General features: G+C 49.2%; 2 protein-coding genes across 8 annotated transcripts in view; one reads left to right on the top strand and one right to left on the bottom strand.

The window, feature by feature from the left end:
- Positions 1–24,932, top strand: part of tns1b (tensin 1b) — a 1,628,779-nt gene that overhangs the window by 318,067 nt on the left and 1,285,780 nt on the right. The gene's annotated exons all lie outside the window — the stretch shown is intronic.
- Positions 4,418–24,905, bottom strand: LOC140385902 (C-X-C chemokine receptor type 2-like). Of its 2 annotated transcripts, none has more exons than XM_072468554.1 (2): positions 23,128–24,905; positions 4,418–7,074 (listed from the first exon to the last, which is right to left on the bottom strand). In XM_072468554.1, exon 2 carries the CDS (start codon positions 7,070–7,072, stop codon positions 5,978–5,980), a length of 1,095 nt encoding a protein of 364 aa, XP_072324655.1. In that variant the 5' UTR covers positions 7,073–7,074; positions 23,128–24,905; the 3' UTR covers positions 4,418–5,977. The 2 variants fall into 2 exon arrangements, with proteins under 2 accessions (XP_072324655.1, XP_072324647.1); XM_072468546.1 differs by lacking the exon at positions 23,128–24,905 and adding an exon at positions 21,075–21,130.

The raw sequence follows: 24,932 nt of genomic DNA, 5'->3' as shown, positions 1-24,932 counted from the left end.
GGGCACACTTGTGCCCTCCTTCAGTGACACGCTCCGAATACTTGAGTGTGTAAGTGTTGACAGGCATTTCACTGGCAGTCATGAACACAGACTCATCACAAACCCAAATCAGTCCAAAGATGTGCAGGTTGGGTGGATTGGCCGTGCTAAATTTTCCTTCATGTCCAAAAAAGGTTAAGTGGGGGTTACTGGGATATGGGGATAGGGTGCAGGAGTGGACTTGGGTAGGGTGGCTCTTTCCAAGGGCCAGTGCAGACGTGATGGTCGAATGGCCTCCTTCAGCACTGTAAATTGGAACATAGAATATAGAACGATACAGCGCAGTACAGGCCCTTCGGCCCACGATGTTGCACCGAAATGGGAAGTCAAAAAACAAAAGCCATCTAACCTACACGATGCCATTATCATCCATATGTTTATCCAATAAACTTTTAAATGCCCTCATTGTTGGCGAGTTCACTACTGTTGCAGGTAGGGCATTCCACGGCCTCACCACTCTTTGCGTAAAGAACCTACCTCTGACCTCTGTCCTATATCTATTACCCCTCAGTTTAAGGCTATGCCCCCTCGTGCTAGCCATTTCCATCCGCGGGAGTAGGCTCTCACAGTCCACCCTATCTAACCCCCTGATCATTTTGTATGCCTCTATTAAGTCTCCTCTTAACCTTCTTCTCTCTAACGAAAACAACCTCAAGTCCATCAGCCTTTCCTCATAAGATTTTCCCTCCATACCAGGCAACATCCTGGTAAATCTCCTCTGCACCCGCTCCAAAGCCTCCACGTCCTTCCTATAATGCGGTGACCAGAACTGTACGCAATACTCCAAATGCGGCCGTAACAGAGTTCTGTACAGCTGCAACATGACCTCCTGACTCCGGAACTCAATCCCTCTACCAATAAAGGCCAACACTCCATAGGCCTTCTTCACAACCCTATCAACCTGGGTGGCAACTTTCAGGGATCTATGTACATAGACACCTAGATCCCTCTGCTCATCCACACTTCCAAGAACTTTACCATTAGCCAAATATTCTGCATTCCTGTTATTCCTTCCAAAGTGAATCACCTCACACTTCTCTACATTAAACTCCATTTGCCACCTCTCAGCCCAGCTCTGCAGCTTATCTATATCCCTCTGTAACCTGCTACATCCTTCCGCACTGTCGACAACACCACCGACTTTAGTGTCGTCTGCAAATTTACTCACCCACCCTTCTGCGCCCTCCTCTAGGTCATTTATAAAAATGACAAACAGCAACGGCCCCAGAACAGGTCCTTGTGGTACACCACTTGTGATTGTACTCCATTCTGAACATTTACCATCACCCACCACCCTCTGTCTTCTTTCAACTAGCCAATTTCTGATCCACATCTCTAAATTCTATGATGATTCTATCCTTACCAGCCATGCATGCGTGAACCGCCCTGGGCAAGTACCCCGCTGGCAATCAGAGCACCGTCTTTGGCAATGTTTCTTCCCGCTGTGGTAAAATGACCAACAGCCTGAATTTTAGGCCCGTTGTACAATTGGACGCTTTAAATTAAGAACCGGACGTTATAGGTTCAAGCCACAGTCAGACCACAGACAGGCCTGATGGGAATTAGAACAGACAAGTTGGAATTCAGTGAGCAGAGACAGACAACCAGGGCAAGACTGGCCCTGCCCTGTAAACAGGACATAGGGAGATAATCGGCCGCATTCAGCTGGATTGATTGTTGTCGATTATCCAGATGAAACCAGACTTTCTGGCACCCAGATTTCCCGCTATTATCATGGGGTGTGTTATTAGTGGCGGTGCACAATAGTGACCAGATGGAGTGCAGAGCGTCAGGGAGGACCTCCTGGAAGACCGAGACCCCATTTGTGACACCGAAAGGGACACTAAGGAAGTGGTAGAGGTGACCGTCCGTCTCGAAGGCAGTATATGGCCAGTCTGACTTCCGGATGGGGAGCTGGTGGTCGGCGGATTTCAGGTCAATTGTTGAGAAGACCCGGTACTGCGCAATCTGATTGACCATATCAGATATGCGTGGGAGGGGGTACGCATCAAGCTGCGTGTACCGATTGATGGTCTGGCTGTAGTCCACGACCATCCTGTGTTTCTCCGCAGTTTGTGCGGGCGAGATTGGTTCAGCGTCATCGAAGCGAGCTGCGGGTAGCCATCGGATGCTTCAGGTGGCAAGCGTGTGCGGTTCCGATGTCGGGATGTCCGGGGACTCTGTGGGGAACAAGATGGCGGAGCCCATTGGCCGCACATGGACCCGGGAGGAGAAGATGGCGGCTCCCATTGTGCGTCTGGCATGGGGGAGGGGGCGATAGCGGGCGTGATCGCAGCGACTGTGCGGGCCTGGCACACAGCCGTGAAGTGGCCCTTTTTACTGCAGGCTTTACAAACGGCAGTGCGGGCCGGGCAGTGTTGGCGGGGGTGCTTCTGCTGACCGCAGAAGTAGCAGCGGGGACCCCCGGGGTGCGCGGATCGGCGTGCGGCACAGGCGTATTGCGAAGGCAGGGCCCCGGCTGAGGAGGTCGTCGGCGGGGTAGGAAGGGGTAGAAGGGTGGGCAGCGCGGCGGGAGAGGTACGATTGTACGTTACGGGATGCGACCATCATGGAGAGCGCCAAGGTTTTCGTCTCCGCCAGTTCGAGCGTGGTCCCTTCCAGCAATCGTTCTCGGATGCGGTCCGACGCATCCCCGTCACAAAGGCATCGCGCATGAGGAGATTCGCGTGTTCGGAGGCCGTGACGGCCTGACAGTCACAGTCCCGGACGAGTTGAATTAGGGCCCGCCAGAAGTCTTCGATGGATTCACCAGGTAGTTGCGAGCGGGTGGCGAGTACATGCCTGGCGAAGAGCGTGTTTGCCTTCTGTGCGTAGTGTTCCTCAAGGAGTTCCATTGCTTTTGTGTAATTCGTGGCGTCGTGGATCAACGGGAACACGCTGGAGCTCAGTCTGGAGTACAGGACGTTTATCTTCTGAGTCTCCGTTGGCTCGGGGTCCGCAGCCTTGATGTGAGCCTCGAAACAGGCTAGTCAGTGAGTAAAGTCTTTCCTGGCGTCGGGCGAGTGCGGATCCAGCTGCAGGCGATCGGGCTTAATTCGGATATCCATCCTGTGGAAACTCTGACTGTAATAAATTGATGCACAATCAATTGCACAAAGACGCAGATTGGGTACAACTGTGGCTTTATTACAGTCAGATGCGTGGCCTCCTGCTGCAGCTGGCGAAATGGCAGGGCACTGGAGGTCATGCATATTTATACAGTTCTCAGTGGGCGGAGCCAGCCGGCAGGAGCTACCGGCGAACCTGTAGTGCAGGTCCTACCTTACATCTCCTATTACAGTGGATCACCACAATTGCTGTCACTGCACCACTCCACTAGGTTCTCTATCTCCCTCTGGCTCATCATTGCTCGAGAACTGACCCACTATGGTCGTGTCATCAGCAAACTCGTAGATGGAAATGGAGCCGAATTTTGCCACACAGTCATGTGTGTATAAGGAGTGTATATCTGTGAGGAGGGAGTGATACATGTCATGATATCTACATTAACATATCATGGTGCAATCACACACACACTGATGGACAGATCAACGGACCAACCAACACACACACAACATCGCAGCCAATCACCAGTGAGAGCACACGCACTATAAACCAGGGAACACCACAGTTCCTGCTCATTCTACCAGGAGATAGCTCAGAGCACAGAGCTCACAGCGTGCCACTCAGACAGACACCATGTGCTGAGTGCCTCACTAAGATAGTGCTAGGGCTGGGTCCACAGGTTAGCTGGTGAAGTACGAACCACAGCCAGAAGTTAACAGTTGTTATTGTACAGAATAATAAAACAGAGTTGTACCATCTACACCCGTGTTGGTTCGTTTGTGTATCGGAACACCCAACACGACAATGCACACTGAAGGGCTTTAGTTTGACTAAAAGGTTAAAAAAAAATCAATTCAGGGGCAGTCCTGTTTAAGCATCCTCCAAGAAAAAAGACACCTAGATGCAGGACTCTTTGTGACAGTGCTGATGGTAGAGGGTTCCAGTCTAAATAAATCAGAATAACTTGGAGTACTGGGCACACACGGTCACCTGGGGAAAGGTGGAAAAACGACATTTCTATGATTAATGTCAAGAAAGAAATGGCCCACGGTTGCATAATTGTCTCCAATTCAATAATTGGCTTTACACGTTATCCGCAGAATCCCTGCAGTGCAGGAGGAGACCAATCGGCCCATCAAACCAGCAACGACCCTCCAAAAGGGCATCCTACCTAGGCCCACTCCCTCCACGCTATCCCGTAACCCCGCACTTGATCGCGGCCAATCCACCTAACCTGCACATCTTAGGACTGGGGGAGGAAACCGGAGCACCCGGAGGAAACCCACGCACACGGGGGGGGGGGGGGGGGGAGAACGCGCAGACTCCGCACAGACAGTCACCCGAGGCCGGAATTGAACCCGGGACCCTGGCGCTGTGAGTGCTAACCACTGTGCCACCGTGCCGCCCAATTGTGTCGAATTCTAAGGGGCACAGCAAGGATGTCAAGGCCTTGGAAAGGCAGAAGAGGGCATAATGTAGAACGGCGCCAGCGATCTGGAGGCCAAGGAGACTGCGGTTGGTTGGAGAGAAGTTTAAAGGGAGATTTAACAGAGATGTTGAGGGTTTTTGATTGGGGAAATAAGGGGAATAATTTCTAACTCAGGAGGGTCAGTAAACAGAGGAGGCAAGGTTAAATTACCCGAACTAAGGAGGAGAATATCTTAACACAGCTTGTTATGATCTGGCAGACTTTGACTGAAGGTCTGCTCATTCAATCCTACATATCAAAAATGAACTGAGTAAATACTCAAAAAGGCACGTTATCACAGTGGTTAGCACTGTGGCTTCACAGCTCCAGGGTCCCAGGTTCGATTCCCGGCTTGGGTCACTGTCTGTGCGGAGCCTGCACGTCCTCCCCGTGTCTGCGTGGGTTTCCTCCGGGTGCTCCGGTTTCCTCCCACAGTCCAAAGATGTGCGGGTTAGGTGGATTGGCCTTGATAAATTGCCCTTAGTGTCCAAAAAGGTTAGGTGGGGTTACTGGGTTGTGGGATAGGGTGGAGATGTGGGCTTGGGTACTGAGTTGGATGATCAGCCATGATGATAATGAATGGCAGAGAAGGCTGGAAGGGCTGAATGGCCTCCTCCTGCTCCGATCTTCTATGCATATTTCTATGATTCAATTGCCGCAAATGAGGGACCCCGGTGGCACAGTGGCTAGCACTGCTGCCTCACAGTGCCGAGGACCTGTGTTCGATCCCGGCCCCGGGTCACTGTCCGTGTGGCGTTTGCACGTCCTCCCCATGTCTGCGTGGGTCTCACCCCCACACCCCAAAGAGGCGCAGGGTCGGTGGATTGGCCACGCTAAATTGCCCCGTAATTGGAAAAAAAATTACAAATACAAGTGAGGGACCTGTGTTGGGTTCAACCAAAGGGTAAGTCTTCATCAGTGTCCTCTTACCAGAAAGGCTCATTTCTCATCGTTTGCTGTACCTGCACATTAGCTCTTAACCTGGCATTTAGAAATCATCAGCACAAATATTCCCCCTACCAGAGTGGATTAGCTCACACTTTTCCACATTGCATCCCATCTAGCGGGCGCTTGCCCCCTCACTAAGTCTGTCCAAATTCTCTTGAAAGCCACTTTGCACCTTCCTCAAAACACACATCCCTCCCATCCGCAAACCCGGAAATTTTACATTTGGTTCCCGCATCCAAATCATTGATAGATATTTTGAGGGTGTGGGGACCCGCAAGCCACAGCCTGCCAGCGCGAGGATGACCCATTTATTCCCATGCTCCGTTTATTGCCTATTAACCCATCCTTAATCCAAGCCTCTGATCCCCCCCCAAAATCTTTAATTTTGCTACCTGCGGGGGAACTTTATCACAAGCCCCCTGATGGTCCACAGCCCTTTATCAATTATTTGGCACCTTACTGAGGGATTGAAGTGAGTCCAGATTCGGGGCAGGGGCAGACAGATATCCCGAACCTGGACTCTTCGCTTGGTTTGACAATTCCAATTGCAGCCAAGAGGTTGATGACCATCCACCTGAATTTCACCCCGATGAATGCGTACAGGATTGGATTGATGCAGCAGTGCAGGAACCCCAAGGTTTGGGTTGCGGTCAGAGCCCTGTCAACGTGATGTCGCCTGTCACAAGTCTCTCGGATGTACTTGCTCCTCATCAACGTGTCGATGAACACGGTGATATTGTGCGGGAGCCAACAGATGAGGAAGGCCAGCACCACCGCGATGATGACTTTCATGGCTTTCTGTTTCTGGAACCCCCTCGTTTGACACAGCCTCCAAATCACCGCACTGTAGCAGAAGATCATCACAGCCAGTGGAACGAGGAACATAATTAACTTCCACCAAAACCTAGTGAAAACTCTCCATGGTTCAGCTGGTTCAACACTGAGTATTTCATAACAGATTGTTGTGTTGATACCAGCTGGAGTATATTCGCCCTTGTACAGAATTGGTAAAGACAGAAGAATGGCCAACACCCAGACAGCAACACAGACCAGCTTAGTTACAAATTGTTTCTTCCAGCATGTCTGTGCGGAGTAGACGATGGACAGATAGCGGTCGACACTGATACAGGCCAGGAACAGAATCCCACTGTAAAAGTTAACTTCCTGTAACAGGCTGATGATCTTACACATGGCATCACCAAACACCCAGCCAGATGTGGCATCCACTGCCCAAAAGGGCAAGGTCACGGCGAATAGGAGATCGGCCACTGCCAGGTGAAGCAGGTAGATGTCTGTGGACGACATTATGCGTCGATTGTAAAGTAAAACCACCATTACCACCATGTTCCCAGTCACAGCGAGGAAACACACCAGGCTGTAGACAACGGCCAGTGCCGTGTTGATCCAGTTGTCATCAATTTCAAGGATACAGGGGCGAGCGTCAAAATCCAGGGAAGGATAATCTTCACCGCTGAAGCTGTCAAAATAAGTATCATTTTCATCGGTGAACAAATCAACTCCACTGAAGGAGAAACTTCTCGCGATGTCCATTCCTGAAAGAAACAAAATATTGATCAGGAATTGAGAATCAAGCCAAGTTATATCATGTGGGTATCGTTGATTAGTCCAGCATTTATTGCCCATCCCTAGTTACCCTTCAGAAGGTAGTGGTGAGCTGCATTCTTGAACATTTTCAGTCCCTGAGGTGTAAGTACACCCACTGTGCTGTTAGGGAGGGAGTTCCAGGATGTTGCCCCAGCGACAGTGAAGGAACGGCGATATTTTGACAAAAAAAGGGGCTGTTTAGCACAGGGCTAAATCGCTGGCTTTGAAAGCAGACCAAGGCAGGCCAGCAGCATGGTTCAATTCCCGTACCAGCCTCCCCAAACAGGCGCCGGAATGTGGCGACTAGGGGCTTTTCACAGTAACTTCATTTGAAGCCTACTTGTGACAATAAGCAATTTTCATTTTCATTTTTTCATTTCATTAATTTTTCATATTTCCAAGTAAGGATGGTGAGTGACTTAAGAATAATTTATTGTCACAAGGAGGCTTTCATTAACATTGCAATGGACTAACTGAAAATCCCCGAGTCGCCACATTCCGGCGCCTGTTCGGGGCACACGGAGGGAGAATTCAGAATGTCCAAATTACCCAACGGGACTTGTGGGAGGAAACCGGAGCACCCGGAGGAAACCCACACAGACACGGGGAGAACGTGCAGACTCCACACAGACAGTGACCCAGCGGGGAATCGAACCCGGGACCCTGGAGCTGTGAAGCAATAATGTTTGGAGGGGAACCTCCAGGTGGTGGGGTTCCCAGGTATCTGCTGCTCTTGTCCTTCTAGATGGCAGTGGTGGTGGGTTTGGAAGGTGCTGTCTAAGGAGCCTTGGTGAGTTGCTGCAGTGCATCTTGTAGACGGTACACACGGCTGCCACTGTGCGTCGGTGGTGGAGGGAGTGACTGTTTGTGGAAGGGGAGCAATCAAGCGGGGCTGCTTTGTCCTGGATGGTGTTGAGCTTCTTGAGTGTTGTTGGAGCTGCGCTCATCCAGGCAAGTGGAGAGTATTCCATCACACTCCTGACTTGTGCCTTGTAGATGGTGGACAGGCTTTGGAGTCAGGAGGTGAGTTATTCGTCACAGGGTTCCTAGCGTCTGACCTGGTAGCCACAGTATTTATATGGTTGGATGTTGATTTAGGGGATTCAGCGATGGCAATGCCATTGAATGTCAAGGGGTGGGGTTAGACCCTCTATTGTAGGAGATGGTCATTGCCTGGCACTTGTCTAACGCAAGTGTAACTTGCCACTTGTCAGCCCCGAGCCTGGATATTGTCCAGGTCTTGCTGCATTTGGACAGGGACCAATGTCTGAGTCGTCACGAATGGAGCTGAACATTGTGCAGTCATCCACAAACAACCCCACTTCTGACCTTCTGATGGAAGGGAGGTCATTGATGAAGCAGCTGAAGATGGTTGGGCCGAGGACACGACCCTGAGGAACTCCTGCAGTGATGTCCTGGAGCTGAGATAATTGACCTCCAACCACCACAACCACCTTCCTTTGTGCCGGGTATGACCCCAACCAGCGGAGAGTTTTCCCCCTGATTCCCATTGACCCAGTTTAGCTCGGGCTCCTTGATGCCACACTCGGTTAAATGCTGCCTGGATGCCAAGGACAGTCACTCCCACCTCACCTGCATTATAAACAGGTGATATCTTGGCTGAGGGAAGCATGGATGGCTGAGGTGTTGTCTTTGTTGTGGAAGATGCTGAAGGGAATGGAGTTGACGAGGGCCAAGATGTTGCGAGTCACATTCAGAGGTCATAGCAGGGATACAACTTTGCAGATGCCAATCAGATAGCGACGTTATTCTAGGTAGAACATAGAACAAAGAACAGTACAGCACAGTACAGGCCCTTCGGCCCACGATGTTGTGCCGACCATTTATCCTAATCTAAGATCAACCAACCTACACCCCTTCAATTTACTGCTGTCCATGTGCCTGTCCAAGAGTCGCTTCAATGTCCCGAATGACTCTGACTCCACCACCTCTGCTGGCAGTGCGTTCCACACACCCACCACTCTCTGTGTAAAGAACCTCTGACATCTCCCCTATACCTTCCTCCAGTCACCTTAAAATTATGTCCCCTCGTGACAGCCATTTCCACCCTGGGGAAGGTCTCTGTTAAAAAAAGAGTTAATCATGAATCATAAATAGTAAATAGAATTGTAAAGAGTTACAAAACGCTGTACGGAGGTATTACGGTATCTCCATAACTATAATTTCTACCATGTTACCATGCTGTAATGTCAGGCCACCACCCCCCGCCCCGCCGGACTCTTTTTTTAACAGGGGGTGAATGTGGTAGTCTATGTAGAGGTGTTACGTATAGAGGTAGAGGTTGTAGTCCAACTGAAGGCTTTAATAAGCTAGATGTTTCCCCCAGCAGCTCAGGTACAGAATGAAGGCTGCTGGGGCGGCACGGGCTCTTATACCCCGCCTAACAGGGCGGAGCTACCATACAGCTTGACCAATAGGAACATACAATAACTACCAATGGTGTTCCAGCATTACCAGGTACCGTAATACCTCTACACAGACTACCACATTGGGATAATGGTGTTGAAGGCAGAGCTGTAGTCTATGAACAGCAATCTGACGTAGGTGTCCTTGTTGTCGAGGTGTTCGAGTGTTGATTGTAGAGCCAGGGAGATAGCATCTGCTGTGGACCCGTTGCGGTGATAGGCGAACTGTTATGGGGAGGCGTTTTCAAAACTCCAAAATGTATCATTGAGTTCAACCAACCTCCCCTTTAATGTATTTGTTGCTTTTCCGAGCACACAGCTTGTTCCCTTGGAGTGGGATTACAATTATGGACTCGTGGGTTTTTAAACACAAAACAATGTTTATTCCATGAACTCAACTTAACCTCTTAAAAAACATTGGATCTCTTAACACCCCTTACTTCAAAGATAACTCCGAAAATATTACAACACTAAATAATCCTTCAGTTATTCCTTTCAACATCCATGAGACTTAACACCTTTAACCAGAAACACATCAGGTTAAAGGCTTTACTATTACGAGTTTAAATCACCCAAATGATCCAGAGATAGTCTTTCATGGCAGAGATCACAGCAAATCCAGCTCACTGCAAAACACAGACACACCCCAAGCTCTTTTCAAACTGAAACTAAACTTCAAAATGGCTGAACTAAAACCAAGCTCCACCCACACTCTGACATCACTGCATTTCCTAAAGGTACATTGCTTAAACATCCATTTCTTAAAGGTACCCTCACATGACAGAACTGCAATGGATTGAGACCGTCTGGGAGGCTGGCAGTGATCCATCTCATGACTAGCCGCTTGAAGCATATCATGATAACAGACGTCAGGGACACCGGTGGGTAGTCGTTGAGGCAGGCTACCTTGTTCTTCTTTGGTACTGGTATTATGGTGGCCTTCTTGAAGGAGAACAAAGAACAAAGAAAAGTACAGCACAGGAACAGGCCCTACGGACCTCCAAGGCCGTGCCGACCATGCTGCCCGACTAAACTACAATCTTCTACACTTCCTGGGTCCGTATCCCTCTATTCCCATCCTATTCATGTATTTGTCAAGATGCCCCTTAAACGTCACTATCGTCCCTGCTTCCACCATCTCCTCCGGCAGCGGGTTCCAGGCACCCACTACCCTCTGTGTAAAAAACTTGCCTCGTACATCTACTCTAAATCTTGCCGCTCGCACCTTAAATCTATGCCCCCTAGTAATTGACCCCTCTACCCTGGGGAAAAGCCTCTGACTATCCACTCTGTCTATGCCCCTCATAATTCTGTAGACCTCTATCAGGTTGCCCCTCAAACTCCGTTGTTCCAGTGAGAACAAACCGAGTTTATTCAACCGCTCCTCATAACTAATGCCCTCCATACCAGGCAACTTTCTGGTAAATCTCTTCTGCACCCTCTCTAAAGCCTCCACATCCTTCTGGTAGTGTGGCGACCAGAATTGAACACGATACTCCAAGTGTGGCCTAACTAAGGTTCTACACAGCTGCAACATGACTTGCCGATTCTTATAATCAATGCCCCGGCCAATGAAGGCAAGCATGCCGTATGCCTTCTTGACTACCTTCTCCACCTGTGTTGCCCCTTTCAGTGACCTGTGGACCTGTACACCTAGATCTCTCTGACTTTCAATACACTTGAGGGTTCTACCATTCACTACCCACATTAGACCTTCCAAAATGCATTACCTCACATTTGTCCGGATTAAACTCCATCTGCCATCTCTCCGCCCAAGTCTCCAAACAATCTAAATCCTGCTGTATCCTCTGACAGTCCTCATCGCTATCCGCAATTCCACCAACCTTTGTGTCGTCTGCAAACTTACTAATCAGACCAGTTACATTTTCCTCCAAATCATTTATATATACTACAAAGAGCAAAGGTCCCAGCACTGATCCCTGTGGAACACCACGAGTCACAGCCCTCCAATTAGAAAAGCATCCTTCCATTGCTACTCTCTGCCTTCTATGACCTAGCCAGTTCTGTATCCACAGGTGGGGACCTCAGAGTGGAGAGTGAGGTGGTGAAGATATCTGCGAGTACACTCGCCAGCTGGTCAGCGCAGGCTCTGAGTGCTCGCCCAGGGACTCCGTCGGGACCCATCGCTTTCCGCGGATTTACTTTCAAGAAGACAGCTCTTACCTCTGAGGGTGTAATAGTGGGTATGGGTGTGTCCAGGGCTGTTGGGGCGGGTGGCACTGATACATTGGCTGACTGCTCATAGCGGGCATAGAACTTGTTCAGATCATCGGGTAGGGATGCTCCAGTCCCAGATATTCCGCCTGGCCTTGCTTTGTAGCCTGTGATCTTGTGTAGGCCCTGCCATAGACAGGGTTAGTGTCGTTGGCCTGGGTCTCTAGTTTGATGCGGTACTGCCTTTTGCATCCCTGATGGCTTTCCGTACGTCGCACCTGGATTTCTTATATAGGTCAGGGTCACTAGACTTGAACGCCTCTGTCCGGAACGTCAGCCGGGAGTGAACCCTTTGGTTGAGCCAGAGTTTCCGATTGGGGAAATACCCGTATTGTCTTCTTTGGTCCACAGTCCTCGACACACTTTAAACTAGTCAAAGGGACCGGGGGCTCAGGAGGGGTTAGTAAAGTTTCCGGACCACGTAATAGAACAGAAAGTATGGAGCAGCTTGTGACAGAGCCCACTAGGGAACAGGCAATTCTGGATTTGGTGATGTGTAATGAGGCAGACTTGATTAGGGAACTTAAGGTGAAGGAACCCTTAGGGAGCAGTGCCCACAATATGATAGAATTTACCCTGCAGTTTGAGGGAGAAGCTGCAATCAGATGTAACGGTATTGCAATTAAATAAGGGTAACTACAATGACATGAGGGAGGAGCTGGCCAGAGTTGATTGGAAAAGGCAACTAGCAGGGAATGCAGTTAAACAGAAATGGCAGGAATTATTCGGGAGGCACAACAGAAATTCATCCCAAGGAGGAGGAAACACATTAAGGGGAAGATGAGGCATCCATGGCTGACGAGGAAAGTCAGCATAAATGCAAAAGAAAAAGCATACAAAGTGGCGAGTGTTAGTGGGAAACCAGAGGATTGGGAAGCCTTTAAAAGCGAGCAGAAGACAACCAAAAAAGCAATAAGGGGGTAGAAGATGAAATAAGAGTGTAAGCTAGCTAGTAATATCAAAGAAGATAGCAAGAGTTTTTTTCAATATACGAAAGGTAAGAGAGAGGCAAGAATAGACATTGGACCACTGGAAATGAGGCTGGAGAGGTAATAATAGGAAACAAAGAAATGACAGAGGAACTGAATAGTTACTTTGCATCAGTCTTCATGGTGGAAGACACCAGTGGGATGCCAGAGCTCCAGGAGAACCAGGGGGCAGAGGTGAGTGCAGTGACCATTACTAAGGAGAAGGTTCTGGGGAAACTGAAAGGTCAAAAGGTGGATAAATCACCTGGACCAGATGGACTACACCCCAGGGTCCTAAAAGAGATAGCTGAGGAGATTGTAGAGACATTGGTGATGATCTTTCAGGAATCACTGGAGGCAGGAAGGGTCCCAGAGGACTGGAAGGTGGCAAATGTAACACCCCTGTTTAAGAAGGGAGGGAGGCAGAAGATGGGAAATTATAGGGCGGTTAGCCTGACTTCGGTCATTGGTAAGATTTTAGAGTCTGTTATTAAAGATGAGATCGCGGAGTGCTTGGAAGTGCATGGTAAAATAGGACTGAGTCAGCACGGCTTCGTCAAGGGGAGGTTGTGTCTGACAAACCTGTTCGAGTTCTTGGAGGAGGTAACAAGGAAGCTAGACAAAGGAGAACCAGCGGATCCGATTTATTTAGATTTTCAGAAGGCCTTTGACAAGGTGCAGTACAGGAGGCAGCATGGTAGCACAGTGGTTAGCGCTGTTGCTTCACTGCGCCAGGGTCCCAGGTTAGATTCCCGGCTTGAGTCACTGTCTGCGCGGAGTCTGCACGTTCTCCCCGTGTCTGCGTGGGTTTCCTCCGGGCGCTCCGGTTTCCTCCCACAAGTCCCGAAAGACGTGACGTTAGGTGAATTGGACATTCTGAATTCGCCCTCTGTGTACCCGAACAGGCGCCGGAATGTGGCGACTAGGGGCTTTTCACAGTAACTTCATTGCAGTGTCAATGTAAGCCCGCTTGTGACAATAAATATTATTATTATTAAAGGATAAGAGCTCAGAGTGTTGAGGGTGAGATCCTGTCATGGTTAGAGGGTTGGCTGACAGGCAGAAGGCAGAGAGTGGGGATAAAGGGGTCTTTTTCAGGATGGCAGCCGATGAATAGTGTTGGGACACAGCTATTTTTTTAAATGTTATTTACTGGGTTTTTTTGCACATGGTATATTTACACAAAGAGAAGCAAAAAAGAGCAATAAAAACAAAAATCACGATATAGATTTTAAAAAACACAGAAATAAAAAGCCAAGGGGTGGGCAAGTAAAATCTGGGGAGATATACATAGAAGCATTGGAGAGACCATTACATTATACATGTCTTTTGGAGGGGTTGGGTTTAACAAAGAGACTACATTCAACACCGGCAATACACAACAGAACTGGGTGGAGGGGTGCCTGAGCTTGCTTCTCCGTCGGTCTTCACTGTTGTTGTGTGTCTGCCCCCACCTCGGCCCCCGTCGTTCCCCCACCTCGGCCCCCGTCGTTCCCCCACCTCGGCCCCCGCCGTTCCCCCACCTCGGCCCCCGCCGTTCCCCCACCTCGGCCCCCGCCGTTCCCTCCCCCTGTACTTCCTTACTCGCTGCTGCCCTGCTCTGTTCATTATGGTCGTTGTCGTTTCCCGTGCTCTCCTCCCAGTTTGTGTTCCCTCGTCTCCCCCCCCCCCCCCCCGCAGCTCTTCTTTCTTTTCTGTTGTGGTTGGCTACCCCTTCTTACTCCATTCCCCCCTCCCCTCCCCTCCCCCTTCACCCTTGGCCGGATATTCCCCCCTTCCTTCTCTTTTGTTGGGCCCACAGCTGTTCACAATATACATTAATGATCTGGAAGATGGGGGTGCACGGCGGCACAGTGGTTAGCACGGCTGCCTCCCTGCGCCAAGGTCCCAGGTTCGATCCCGGCTCTGGGTCACTGTTCCTGTGGACTTTGCACATTCTCCCCTTGTTTGCATCATAGAATTTACTGTGCAAAACGAGGCCATTCGGCCCATCGAGTCTGCAACAGCTCTTGGAAAGGGCACCTTACCTAAGCCCACACCTCCACCCTATCCCCGTAACCCAGCAACCCCATCTAACGTAACGGCAATTTATCACGACCAATCCACCTAACCTGCACATCTTTGGACTGTGGGAGGAAACCGGAGCACCCGGAGGAAACCCACGCACACACGGGGAGAACGTGCAGACTCCGCACAGACAGTGACCCGAGCGGGAATCGAACCTGGGACCCTGACGCTGTGAAGCCATAGTGCTAACCACTGTGCTACTGTGCTGCCCCGTGTTTGCGTGGGTTTCGCCCCCACAACCCAAAGATGTGCAGGGTAGGTGGATTGGCCTCGCTAAATTGCCCCTTAATTGGGAAAAATGAATTGAGTACTCTAAAAATTAAAACAAAATGACCTGGAGGAAGGTACTGAAGGCAATGTTGCTATGTTTGCAGATGATACAAAGATCTGTCGAGGGACAGGTAGTATTGAGGAAGCAAGGGGGCTGCAGAAGGATTTGGACAGGCTAGGAGAGTGGGCAATGAAGTTGCAGATGGAATACAGTGTGGAAAGTGTGAGGTTATGCACTTTGGTCGGAAGAATAGAGGCATAGACTATTTTCTAAATGGGGAAAGGCTTCGGAAATCAGAGGAACAAAGGGACTTAGGAGTCAAAAGGAAAATGCTGGAAAATCTCAGCAAGTCTGGCAGCATCTGTAGGGAGAGAAAAGAGCAAACGTTTCGAGTCCAGATGCCCCATTGTCAAAGCTAACAGGCAGAGAAAGTGGGAAATATTTACACTGTGGAGTGAGAATGAAAGATGAGTCATAGCCACAGAAACCCAGGGAAACCGGGTGCTAATGGCCACAGTAACCCTGGGGAAAGAGAGCGAATGGCAGTCCCCAGAGAGAACAAAAGGTGTTAAAGGCCAAACAGCAGAGAAACTAACATCCGAGGGTGAACTGTAGATGTGGGGGAGGGGAAGGGGGAAGCAAAGGGGAGAAAGGGTAACAAAAGGTGAATTGGGGCTGGTTTAGCACAGTGGGTTAAACAGCTGGCTTGTAATGCAGAACAATGCCAGCAGCGCGGGTTCAATTCCCGTAACAGCCTCCACGAACAGGCGCCGGAATGTGGCAACTAGGGGCTTTTCACAGTAACGTCATTGAAGCCTACGTACGACAATAAGCGATTATTATATTATTATTAAGATGGGCGGGTGAATATATATAATGAAAGGCAAGAGAGAAAGAAATGGTAAAAAACAGTTAAAATGAAATGGGATGAAAGCAAATGGGTCGAAGTGGATCTGAAGTTGTTGAATTCGATGTTGAGACCAGAAGGCCTCACCGGAAGATGAGATGTTCCTCCTCCAGTTTGCGTTGAGCTTCACTGGAACGCTGCAGCAGGCCAAGGACAGACATGTGGACATGGGAGCAAGGTCTTGTGTTAAAATAGCAAGCAGCGGGAAGGTCAGGGTCCTGAATGCGCACAGACCGAAGATGCTCAGCAAAGCGATCACCCAGTCTGCGTTTGGTCTCTCCGATATAGAGGGGACCACATTGGGAGCAGCGAATGCAATCAACCAAATTGGAAGAGGTGCAAGTGAAGCGCTGCTTAACCTGGAATGAGTGTTTTGGACCTGGGATATTAAGCGTGGAAGAGGTAAAGGAGCAGGTGTTACACCTTCTGCGATTGCATGGGAAGGTGCCTTTTATACTGTAAATGGCAGAACCCTGAGGGACATCAACATACAGAGGGATCTGGGCGTGCAGGTCCACAGTTGCCTAAAAGTTCCAACACAGGTGGCCAAGATGATTAAGAAGGCATATGGCATGCTTGCATTCATCAGCCGGGGCATTAAGTACAGGAGTTGGGAAATCATCTTGCAGCTATTTAAAACCTTGGTTAGGCCGCATTTGGAGTGTTGCTTGCGGTACTGGTCACCACATTGTCAGAAGGCCATGGAAGCTTTGGAGAGAGTGCAAAGAAGGTTCACCAGGATGTTGCCTGGTCTCGAGGGTGTTGGCTATGAGGAGAGGTTGAATAAACTATGAGGAGAGGTTGTTTTCACTGGAAAGACGGAGGCTGAGGGGAGACCTGATAGACGTCTACAAGATTATGGGAGGCATAGACAGGGTGGATAGTCAGAGGCTTTTTCCAAGGATGGAAGTGTCAATTACACAGGGCACAGGTTCAAGGTGAGAGGGGGAAAGTTTAAGGGAGATGTGCGGGGTACGTTTTTCACACAGAGAGTGGTGCCTGGAACACGCTGTCAGAGGATGTGGTGGAAGCAGCACATTAGCAACATTTAAGAGGCATCTGGATGGGTCCATGAATAGGGAGGAAATAGAGGGATACGGACCGAGTGAGGGCAGAAGGGTTTTTCTTAGTTCAGGCATCATGATTGGAACAGGCTTCGAGTCATAGAGTCAGAGATGTTTACAGCACGGAAACAGGCCCTTCTGCCCAGCTTGTCCATGCCGCCCAGTTTCTATCACTAAGCGAGTCCCACTTGCCCGCTTTTGGCCCATATCCCTCTATACCCATCCTGCCCATGTAACTGTCTAACTGTTTCTTAAAGGACAAAATTGTACCCGCCTCTACCACTGCCTCTGGCAGCTCGTTCCAGATGTTCACCACCCTCTGTGTGAAGGAATTCCCCTCTGGTCTCTTTTGTATCTCTCCCCTCTCACCTCTCCACCTTAAACCCTCAAGTTCTAGACTCCTCTGCCTTTGGGAAAAGATGTGGACTGTCTACCTTATCGATGCCCCTCATTATTTTATAGACCTCTATAAGTTCCCCCCTAAGCCTCCTACGCTCCAGGGAATAAAGTCCCAGACTATCCAGCCTCTCCTTATAACTCAGACCATCAAGTCCTAGTAGCATCCTCGTAAATCTCTTCTGCACTCTTTCCAGTTTAACAATATCCTTCCTATAATAGGGTGACCAGAACTGAACACAGTGTTCCATGTGTGGTCTTACCAATGTCTTTTACAACCTCAACAAGACGTCCCAACTCCTGCATTCAATATTCTGACCAATAAAACCTAGCATGCTGAATGCCTTCTTCACCACCCTGTCCACCTGCGACTCCACCTTCAAGGAGCTATAAACATAGCCCGGCGAATCATGTGCATATGTTCTGGGCGTGTCCGAAGTTGAGGGGATTCTGGCAGGGATTTGCGGACGTCATGCCAGAGGTCCTGGAAGGGAGGGTGACTCCGAGTCCAGAAATGGCAATATTTGGGATATCGGAAGATCTGGGGGCTCGGAGGGGGGGCGGGGGACTGAGGCTAATGTTCTGGCCTTCTCCTCCCTGGTGGCCCGGAGACGGAATTTGCTGGGATGGAGGGACCCGGAGCTCCGAAGTCAGGAGTGTGGGTTAGTGACATGGCAAGGTTCCTCAGGCTGGAGAAGATTACGTTCGCCTTGAGAGGTTCAATTCAGGGCTTCGCTCGGAGGTGGCAGCCGGTCATCGACTTCTTTAAGGAAAACTGAACATCAGCGGGGGGGGGGGGGGGGAGAAAATGGGAGGCACGGCAGTGTAAAATAAACACAGAGAATCTAATATAGAGGTCGTTAGGAGCTAGGGCAGGAGGGGGTTGGGTATGTTATTGTGATGTCGCTGCGTGAGGTAGTTAGGAGCTAGGGCGGGAGGGTGTTATTGTGATGTCGCTGCGTGAGGTAGTTAGGAGCTAGGGCGGGAGGGGGTTGGGTATGTTATTGTGATGTGGTTGCGTGAGGTAGTTAGGAGCTAGGGCGGGAGGGGGTTGGGTATGTTATTGCGATGTGGTTGCGTGAGGTAGTTAGGAGCTAGGGCGGGAGGGTGTTATTGTGATGTGGTTGCGTGCGGTAGTTAGGAGCTAGGGCGGGAGGGTTGTTGGGTATGTTATTGCGATGTGGTTGCGTGAGGCAGTTAGGAGCTAGGGCGGGAGGGGGTTATTGTGATATCGCTGCGTGAGGTAGTTAGGAGCTAGGGCGGGTTTGGGGTTGGGTATGTTATTGTGATGTGGTTGCGTGAGGTAGTTAGGAGCTAGGGCGGGAGGGTGTTATTGTGATGTGGTTGCGTGCGGTAGTTAGGAGCTAGGGCGGGAGGGTTGTTGGGTATGTTATTGCGATGTGGTTGCGTGAGGTAGTTAGGAGCTAGGGTGGGAGGGTGTTATTGTGATGTGGTTGCGTGAGGCAGTTAGGAGCTAGGGCGGGAGGGGGTTGGGTATGTTATTGCAATGTGGTTGCGTGAGGTAGTTAGGAGCTAGGGCGGGAGGGTTGTTGGGTATGTTATTGTGATGTGGTTGCGTGAGGTAGTTAGGAGCTAGGGTGGGAGGGTGTTATTGTGATGTGGTTGCGTGCGGTAGTTAGGAGCTAGGGCGGGAGGGGGTTGGGTATGTTATTGTGATGTGGTTGCGTGAGGTAGTTAGGAGCTAGGGCGGGAGGGTGTTATTGTGATGTGGTTGCGTGAGGTAGTTAGGAGCTAGGGCGGGATTGGGGTTGGGTATGTTATTGTGATGTCGCTGCGTGAGGTAGTTAGGAGCTAGGGCGGGAGGGGGGTTGGGTATGTTATTGTGATGTGGTTGTGTGAGGTAGTTAGGAGCTAGTGCGGGAAGGAGTTGGGTATGTTATTGAGATGTGGTTGCGTGCGGTAGTTAGGAGCGAGGGCGGGAGGGTGGTTGGGTATGTTATTGTGATGTGGTTGTGTGAGTTAGTTAGGAGCTAGGGCGGGAGGGGGGTTGGGATTGTTATTGTGATGTGGTTGCGTGAGGTAGTTAGGAGCTAGGGCGGGAGGGTGTTATTGTGATGTGGTTGCGTGAGGTAGTTAGGAGCTAGGGCGGGAGGGTGTTATTGTGATGTGGTTGCGTGCGGTAGTTAGGAGCTAGGGCGGGAGGGTGTTATTGTGATGTGGTTGCGTGAGGTAGTTAGGAGCTAGGGCGGGAGGGTGTTATTGTGATGTGGTTGCGTGAGGTAGTTAGGAGCTAGAGCGGGAGGGTGTTATTGTGATGTGGTTGCGTGAGGTAGTTAGGAGCTAGGGCGGGAGGGTGTTATTGTGATGTGGTTGCGTGCGGTAGTTAGGAGCTAGGGCGGGAGGGTTGTTAGGTATGTTATTGTGATATGGTTGCGTGAGGTAGTTAGGAGCTAGGGCAGGAGGGTGTTATTGTGATGTGGTTAGGAGCTAGGGCGGGAGGGTGTTATTGTGGTGTGGTTGCGTGCGTCGGGCTGCTAGATTGCTTCAAATGTTAATTTGGTAAATTTGTTAAACTGTGAAAGTTACAAATACTTCAATAAAATATTTTCTTAAACGAAAAGGAGCTATGAACCTGTACCCCTAGATCTCTTTGTTCTGTAACTCTCCCCAACTCCCTACCATTAACTGAGTAGGTCCTGCCCTGATTTGATCTCCCAAACTGCACCACCTCACATTTATCCAAATTAAACTCCATCTGCCATTCATCGGCCCCTTGGCCCAATTGGTCAAGATCCTGTTGCAATCCTCGATCACCTTCTTCACTATCCACTATGCCACCAATCTTGCTGTCATCTGCAAACTTACTAACCATGCCTCCTACATTCTCATTCCAAATCATTTATATATATCACAAATAACAGGGAGGCTGTACTTTTCTTTGTTCTTTGTTCTTGAACCTTGATCATTTCCTTTCCATGGTTTTCGGCAGTGTGGGGTCGAAACTGTAATCGGTTCAGCCATAATCAGCCAAGTGAGTCAGTAGGTGTACTCCTACGTTCGTAAGCACAGTAACCTCAGGCTACCATTTATTGACGAGGGAAATCGGAGCATCGTTTGGTTTGGCAGGAATTTCACATCTACTGGGTCAACTGAGGTCAGACTTGCGAGGAAATAGTCAGACGGACTAACTGAACAGACACAAAAGCTGGAGATCAAGGAAAAGGTACGACAGCTAAAGGCCACGGTCCAATCAGAGAAATTGAGACGGGGAACATGCGAGGGAATTGAGGTCATGGATCATAAAGAACAAGAGCAAACAGCAACAGGTATTTCAAGGGATAGGGCACAAGTGGATTGGCATCAGTCAGTGAAAGATTATTTATTTATCGTAAATTCATACCAGTGACCTGCTGTAATCGGGTATACCCAACAATTTCCTCAGGGTGATTTGCAAATCTCTTGCACATTTTTTGGAAGGCTCATTGAGGTTTCCTGTTTATGCTGACTGGCATCTATTGGTTCTCCTCTTTGTAAAAATCTTGTGTCAATGTGTAAACAACTGGGCTTCCAGGAAATTCCTGTGCGGTTTCTTTCAGAGTTCTTCCACTGAACTCTCCAACTACAATTTATCACGATGCTGTTCTCACCATTACCTGGATTGTTTTGTGACGGCGTTGTGATCAGTCCGATGCTGTGTGTACCAACAAGGGAAGCCTGCAGTCAGGGAAAAAGGTGTGAAACGTCTCCAATGAAAATTGCCAAGCTTTGCTGGCAGGAATTGAAAACTCTCCAGTCTGCAGTCAACTGCATCCGCTGGGTTAGCTGGTTTAGCACACAGGGCTAAATCGCTGGCTTTGAAAGCAGACCAAGGCAGGCCAGCAGCGCGGTTCAATTCCCGTACAGCCTCCCCGAACAGGCGCCGGAATGTGGCGACTAGGGGCTTTTCACAGTAACTTCATTTGAAGCCTACTTGTGACAATAAGCGATTTTCATTTCATTTCATTTGCTTTTATGAACCAAGCCAGCCGAGTATGTCAATCAGAAAATGCTGGAAAAACCACATCAGCAGCATTTTGAAACATAGAAACTTAGAAAAGAGGTGCAGGAGGAGGCCATTTGGCCCTTCGAGCCTGCTCCCCCATTCAATATGATCGTAGCCGATCATGGCAAATTCAGTACCCCACTCCCGCTTCCTCTCCGTACCCCTGGAACCCGTTTAGCCGCAAGGGCCCACACCCAGCTCCCTCTGGAATATATCCAGTGAACCGGCCCCAGCAGCTTTCTGTGGGAGAGAATTCCACAACTTCACAACTCCCTGAGAGAAGTTCCTCCTCATCCCAGTCCTGAATGGCTGACCCCTTATTCTCAGGCTGTGATCCCTAGTTCTCGACGTCCCCGACATCGGGGACATTCTTCCCGCATCCAGCCTGCCCAGTCCCATCAGGATTTTAGATGTTTCTATCAGATTCCCTCTCATTCTTCTAAACTCCAGTCAGTGCAAGCCCAGTCCATCCAGTCTTTCCCCATATGTCAGTCCTGCCATCCCGGGGATTAGTCTGGTGAACCTTCGCTGGACACCCTCAACAGCAAGAATGTCCTTCCTCAAACTAGGAGACCAGGACTGCCACAATACTCAAGGTGTGGCCTCACCAAGGCCCTGTCTCACTGCAGCAAGACATCCCTACCCCGATACTCCGATCCTCTCGCTATGAAGGCCAGCGTGCCATTAGTCCCCTCACCGCCTGCTGTACCCGCACGCCAACCTTCAGCGACTGTTCCACCTTCACACCAGGTCTCGTTACACTTCCCCTTTTCCTAAATTCAGATAATCTGCCTTCCTGTTTTTGCCACCAAAGTGGATAACCTCACATTTACCCACATTATATTGCATTGGCCAAGTGTTTGCCCACTCAGCCAGCCTGCCCAAGTCACCCTGCAGCCTCTCTGCACCCTCCTCACAGCACACACTGCCACCCAGCTTAGTGTCGTCTGCAAATTTGGAGATATTGCAATTCCTTCGTCCAAATCATTAATGTATATTGTGAAGAGCTGGGGTCCCAGCACTGAACCCTGCGGTACCCCACTGGTCACTGCCTGCCACTCTGAAAAGGACCCGTGTATTCCCAATCTCTGCTTCCTGTCTGCCAACCAGTTCTCTATCCACGTCAATACATTCCCCCCAATACCATGAGCTTTAATTTTGCTGACTAATCGCTTGTGTGGGACCTTGTTAAAACCCTTTTGAAAGTCCAGATACACAACATCCACTGGTTCACCCCTGTCCACTCTGCTGGTCACATCCTCAAAAAATTCCAGAAGATTTGTCAAGCATGATTCCCTTTAGTGAATCCCTGCTGACTGGGAGCGATTCTGTCCCCACTTTCCAAATGCTCAGTTATTACAGCCTTAATAACTGACTCCAGCATTTTCCCCACCACCGCTGTCAGGCTAACCGGTCTATAATTCTGCGTTTTCCCTCTCCCTCCCTTTTTTAAAAAGTGGAGTTGCATTAGCTACCCTCCAATCCGTTGGATCACTCACTCTTTCAACTCTGTTCACACTGCACACCGCCACAGTCTTAACTCTCTTAAAGCAACACTCAGACAAATAAAGGTGTATTTGTAATACTGCACTGCCTTCATGCCAAAAATGAGTTCTTATACACAGAGTCAATTTGCAGTTTATTAAAAGTTAAATGTTACGTACCAACGGCCAAACATCAAGATCACAAAGGGCGTTTTGCCACAGAAGTTACATACATTGTTGCTCAAACTCCCGGGTGACTGCCTTCATTCTGCAAGATGTGTCTTTATATCTCTATTTCCCACGATCTTGATAGAGCTTGTCGCAGTTTACGCACCCATTACCTCCAACTTCCCGGAGTTCAGAACATATATCTCTAACTGATGTCCATGTTCTCACAGACTGCTGTTAGTTACAGATAACGTGAGCTGCAAATGTTAACAATTTGTCTGCTCACCCAGAAACTTGTGGTCACCTTTACAAACATACTTAGACGTATTTGCTGAATAAGCTTTTGGTTACAACATTAACCTAACATGGAAGCAAATAAAACATGATTATTTTGCATAAACTGTTTTTAAACTATTTCTCAGTCATAAGCTCTGAGAGAGTGCTGTTTTGTTCAGAGTGGTTACAATTCAGCAACTTTCACTTTGGCAATTCAGTTCCCTTCAGGGCCATTCCATCAGCATTACTTTCCAAAAAATCTGCTCATGGGACACCCTTTCCTTCACCGCAGTTTGACTGATGCACAGCAACTGCCTTACGGATCTCCATATCCATCCTCCGCACCTCCCACATCCCTCACGTCCTCGCACATTACAGGCACCAATATTGGGAAAAAGGATAAAGGCACAAAATTGCAAAGAAATTCAAGATTTTAAAATCAGAGAAGTATGGAAATATTCATGTGAGAGGAGGCGGACATTAGAGCATTAATAACAGAGCACATCAATTATCCAGGAATAGATTGGGGGACAACAGTGCAAAGGGGAAAAGCGGTGGAGGAACTCCTGGAATGTGTGCAGAAGATATTTCATGTCAAGTACGTTTCCACCCCATTGAAGCAGGAGATGGTGTTTATCTGTTTATGGGGAAATGGAAGGGGGAAGGTGAAGCATGTTGCATTGAGGAAATAGCGATCACATTATCATTAGGTCTAAAATAGTTATGAAAAGGGGCACGGAACAATCAAAGACAAATATACTCAGCTGGAAGAGGTCTAAATGCAGTACGTGGATTTAAATCAGGAAAAAGCAGGTGAAGCAGTAAATGGACAATGGGAGGGCTTTAAAAAGAAGATAATTTGGGCATCCAGAGCTGGGGTTCCTGAATAAACAACCACCCTGACTGGGAAGTATATCGCCGTTCCTTCACTGTCACTGGGGCAACATCCTGGAACTCCCTCCCTAACAGCATTGTGGGTGTACCTACACCAGAAGGACTGTAGCGGTTCAAGAAGGCAGCTCACCCCCACCTTCCAAAGGGCAACCAGGGATGGACAATAAATGCTGGACTAATCAGCGATACCCACATCCCGTAAACGAATAAAAAATATACAGATTCAATTGAAAAGGAATAAGAAGAACAATAAGGAGAACAAATAAAAACAGGAAATGCTATAAATACTCCTGGCGGCACGGTAGCACTGTTGCTTCACAGCTCCAGGGTCCCAGGTTCGATTCCCGGCTTGGGTCACTGTCTGTGCGGAGTCTGCACGTTCTCCCCGTGTCTGCGTGGGTTTCCTCCGGGTGCTCCGGATTCCTCCCACAAGTCCCGAAAGACGCGCTGTTTGGTGAATTGGACATTCTGTATTCTCCCTCCGTGTACCCAAACAGGTGCCGGAATGTGGCGACGAGGGGATTTTCAAAGTAACTTCATTGCAGTGTTAATACAAGCCTACTTGTGACACTAAAGATTATGATCAAAGTTAAGTAATCAGAAGATAAACATGATGTAGTGGAGATTGGTGCAGAGCTGCAACACTG

This window comes from Scyliorhinus torazame, chromosome 2 (genome assembly GCF_047496885.1).
Source record: "Scyliorhinus torazame isolate Kashiwa2021f chromosome 2, sScyTor2.1, whole genome shotgun sequence".
NCBI lineage: Eukaryota > Metazoa > Chordata > Chondrichthyes > Carcharhiniformes > Scyliorhinidae > Scyliorhinus > Scyliorhinus torazame.
The sequence above is the reverse complement of the archived record's forward strand: the minus strand, read 5'-3'. Positions and strand labels throughout refer to the sequence as shown.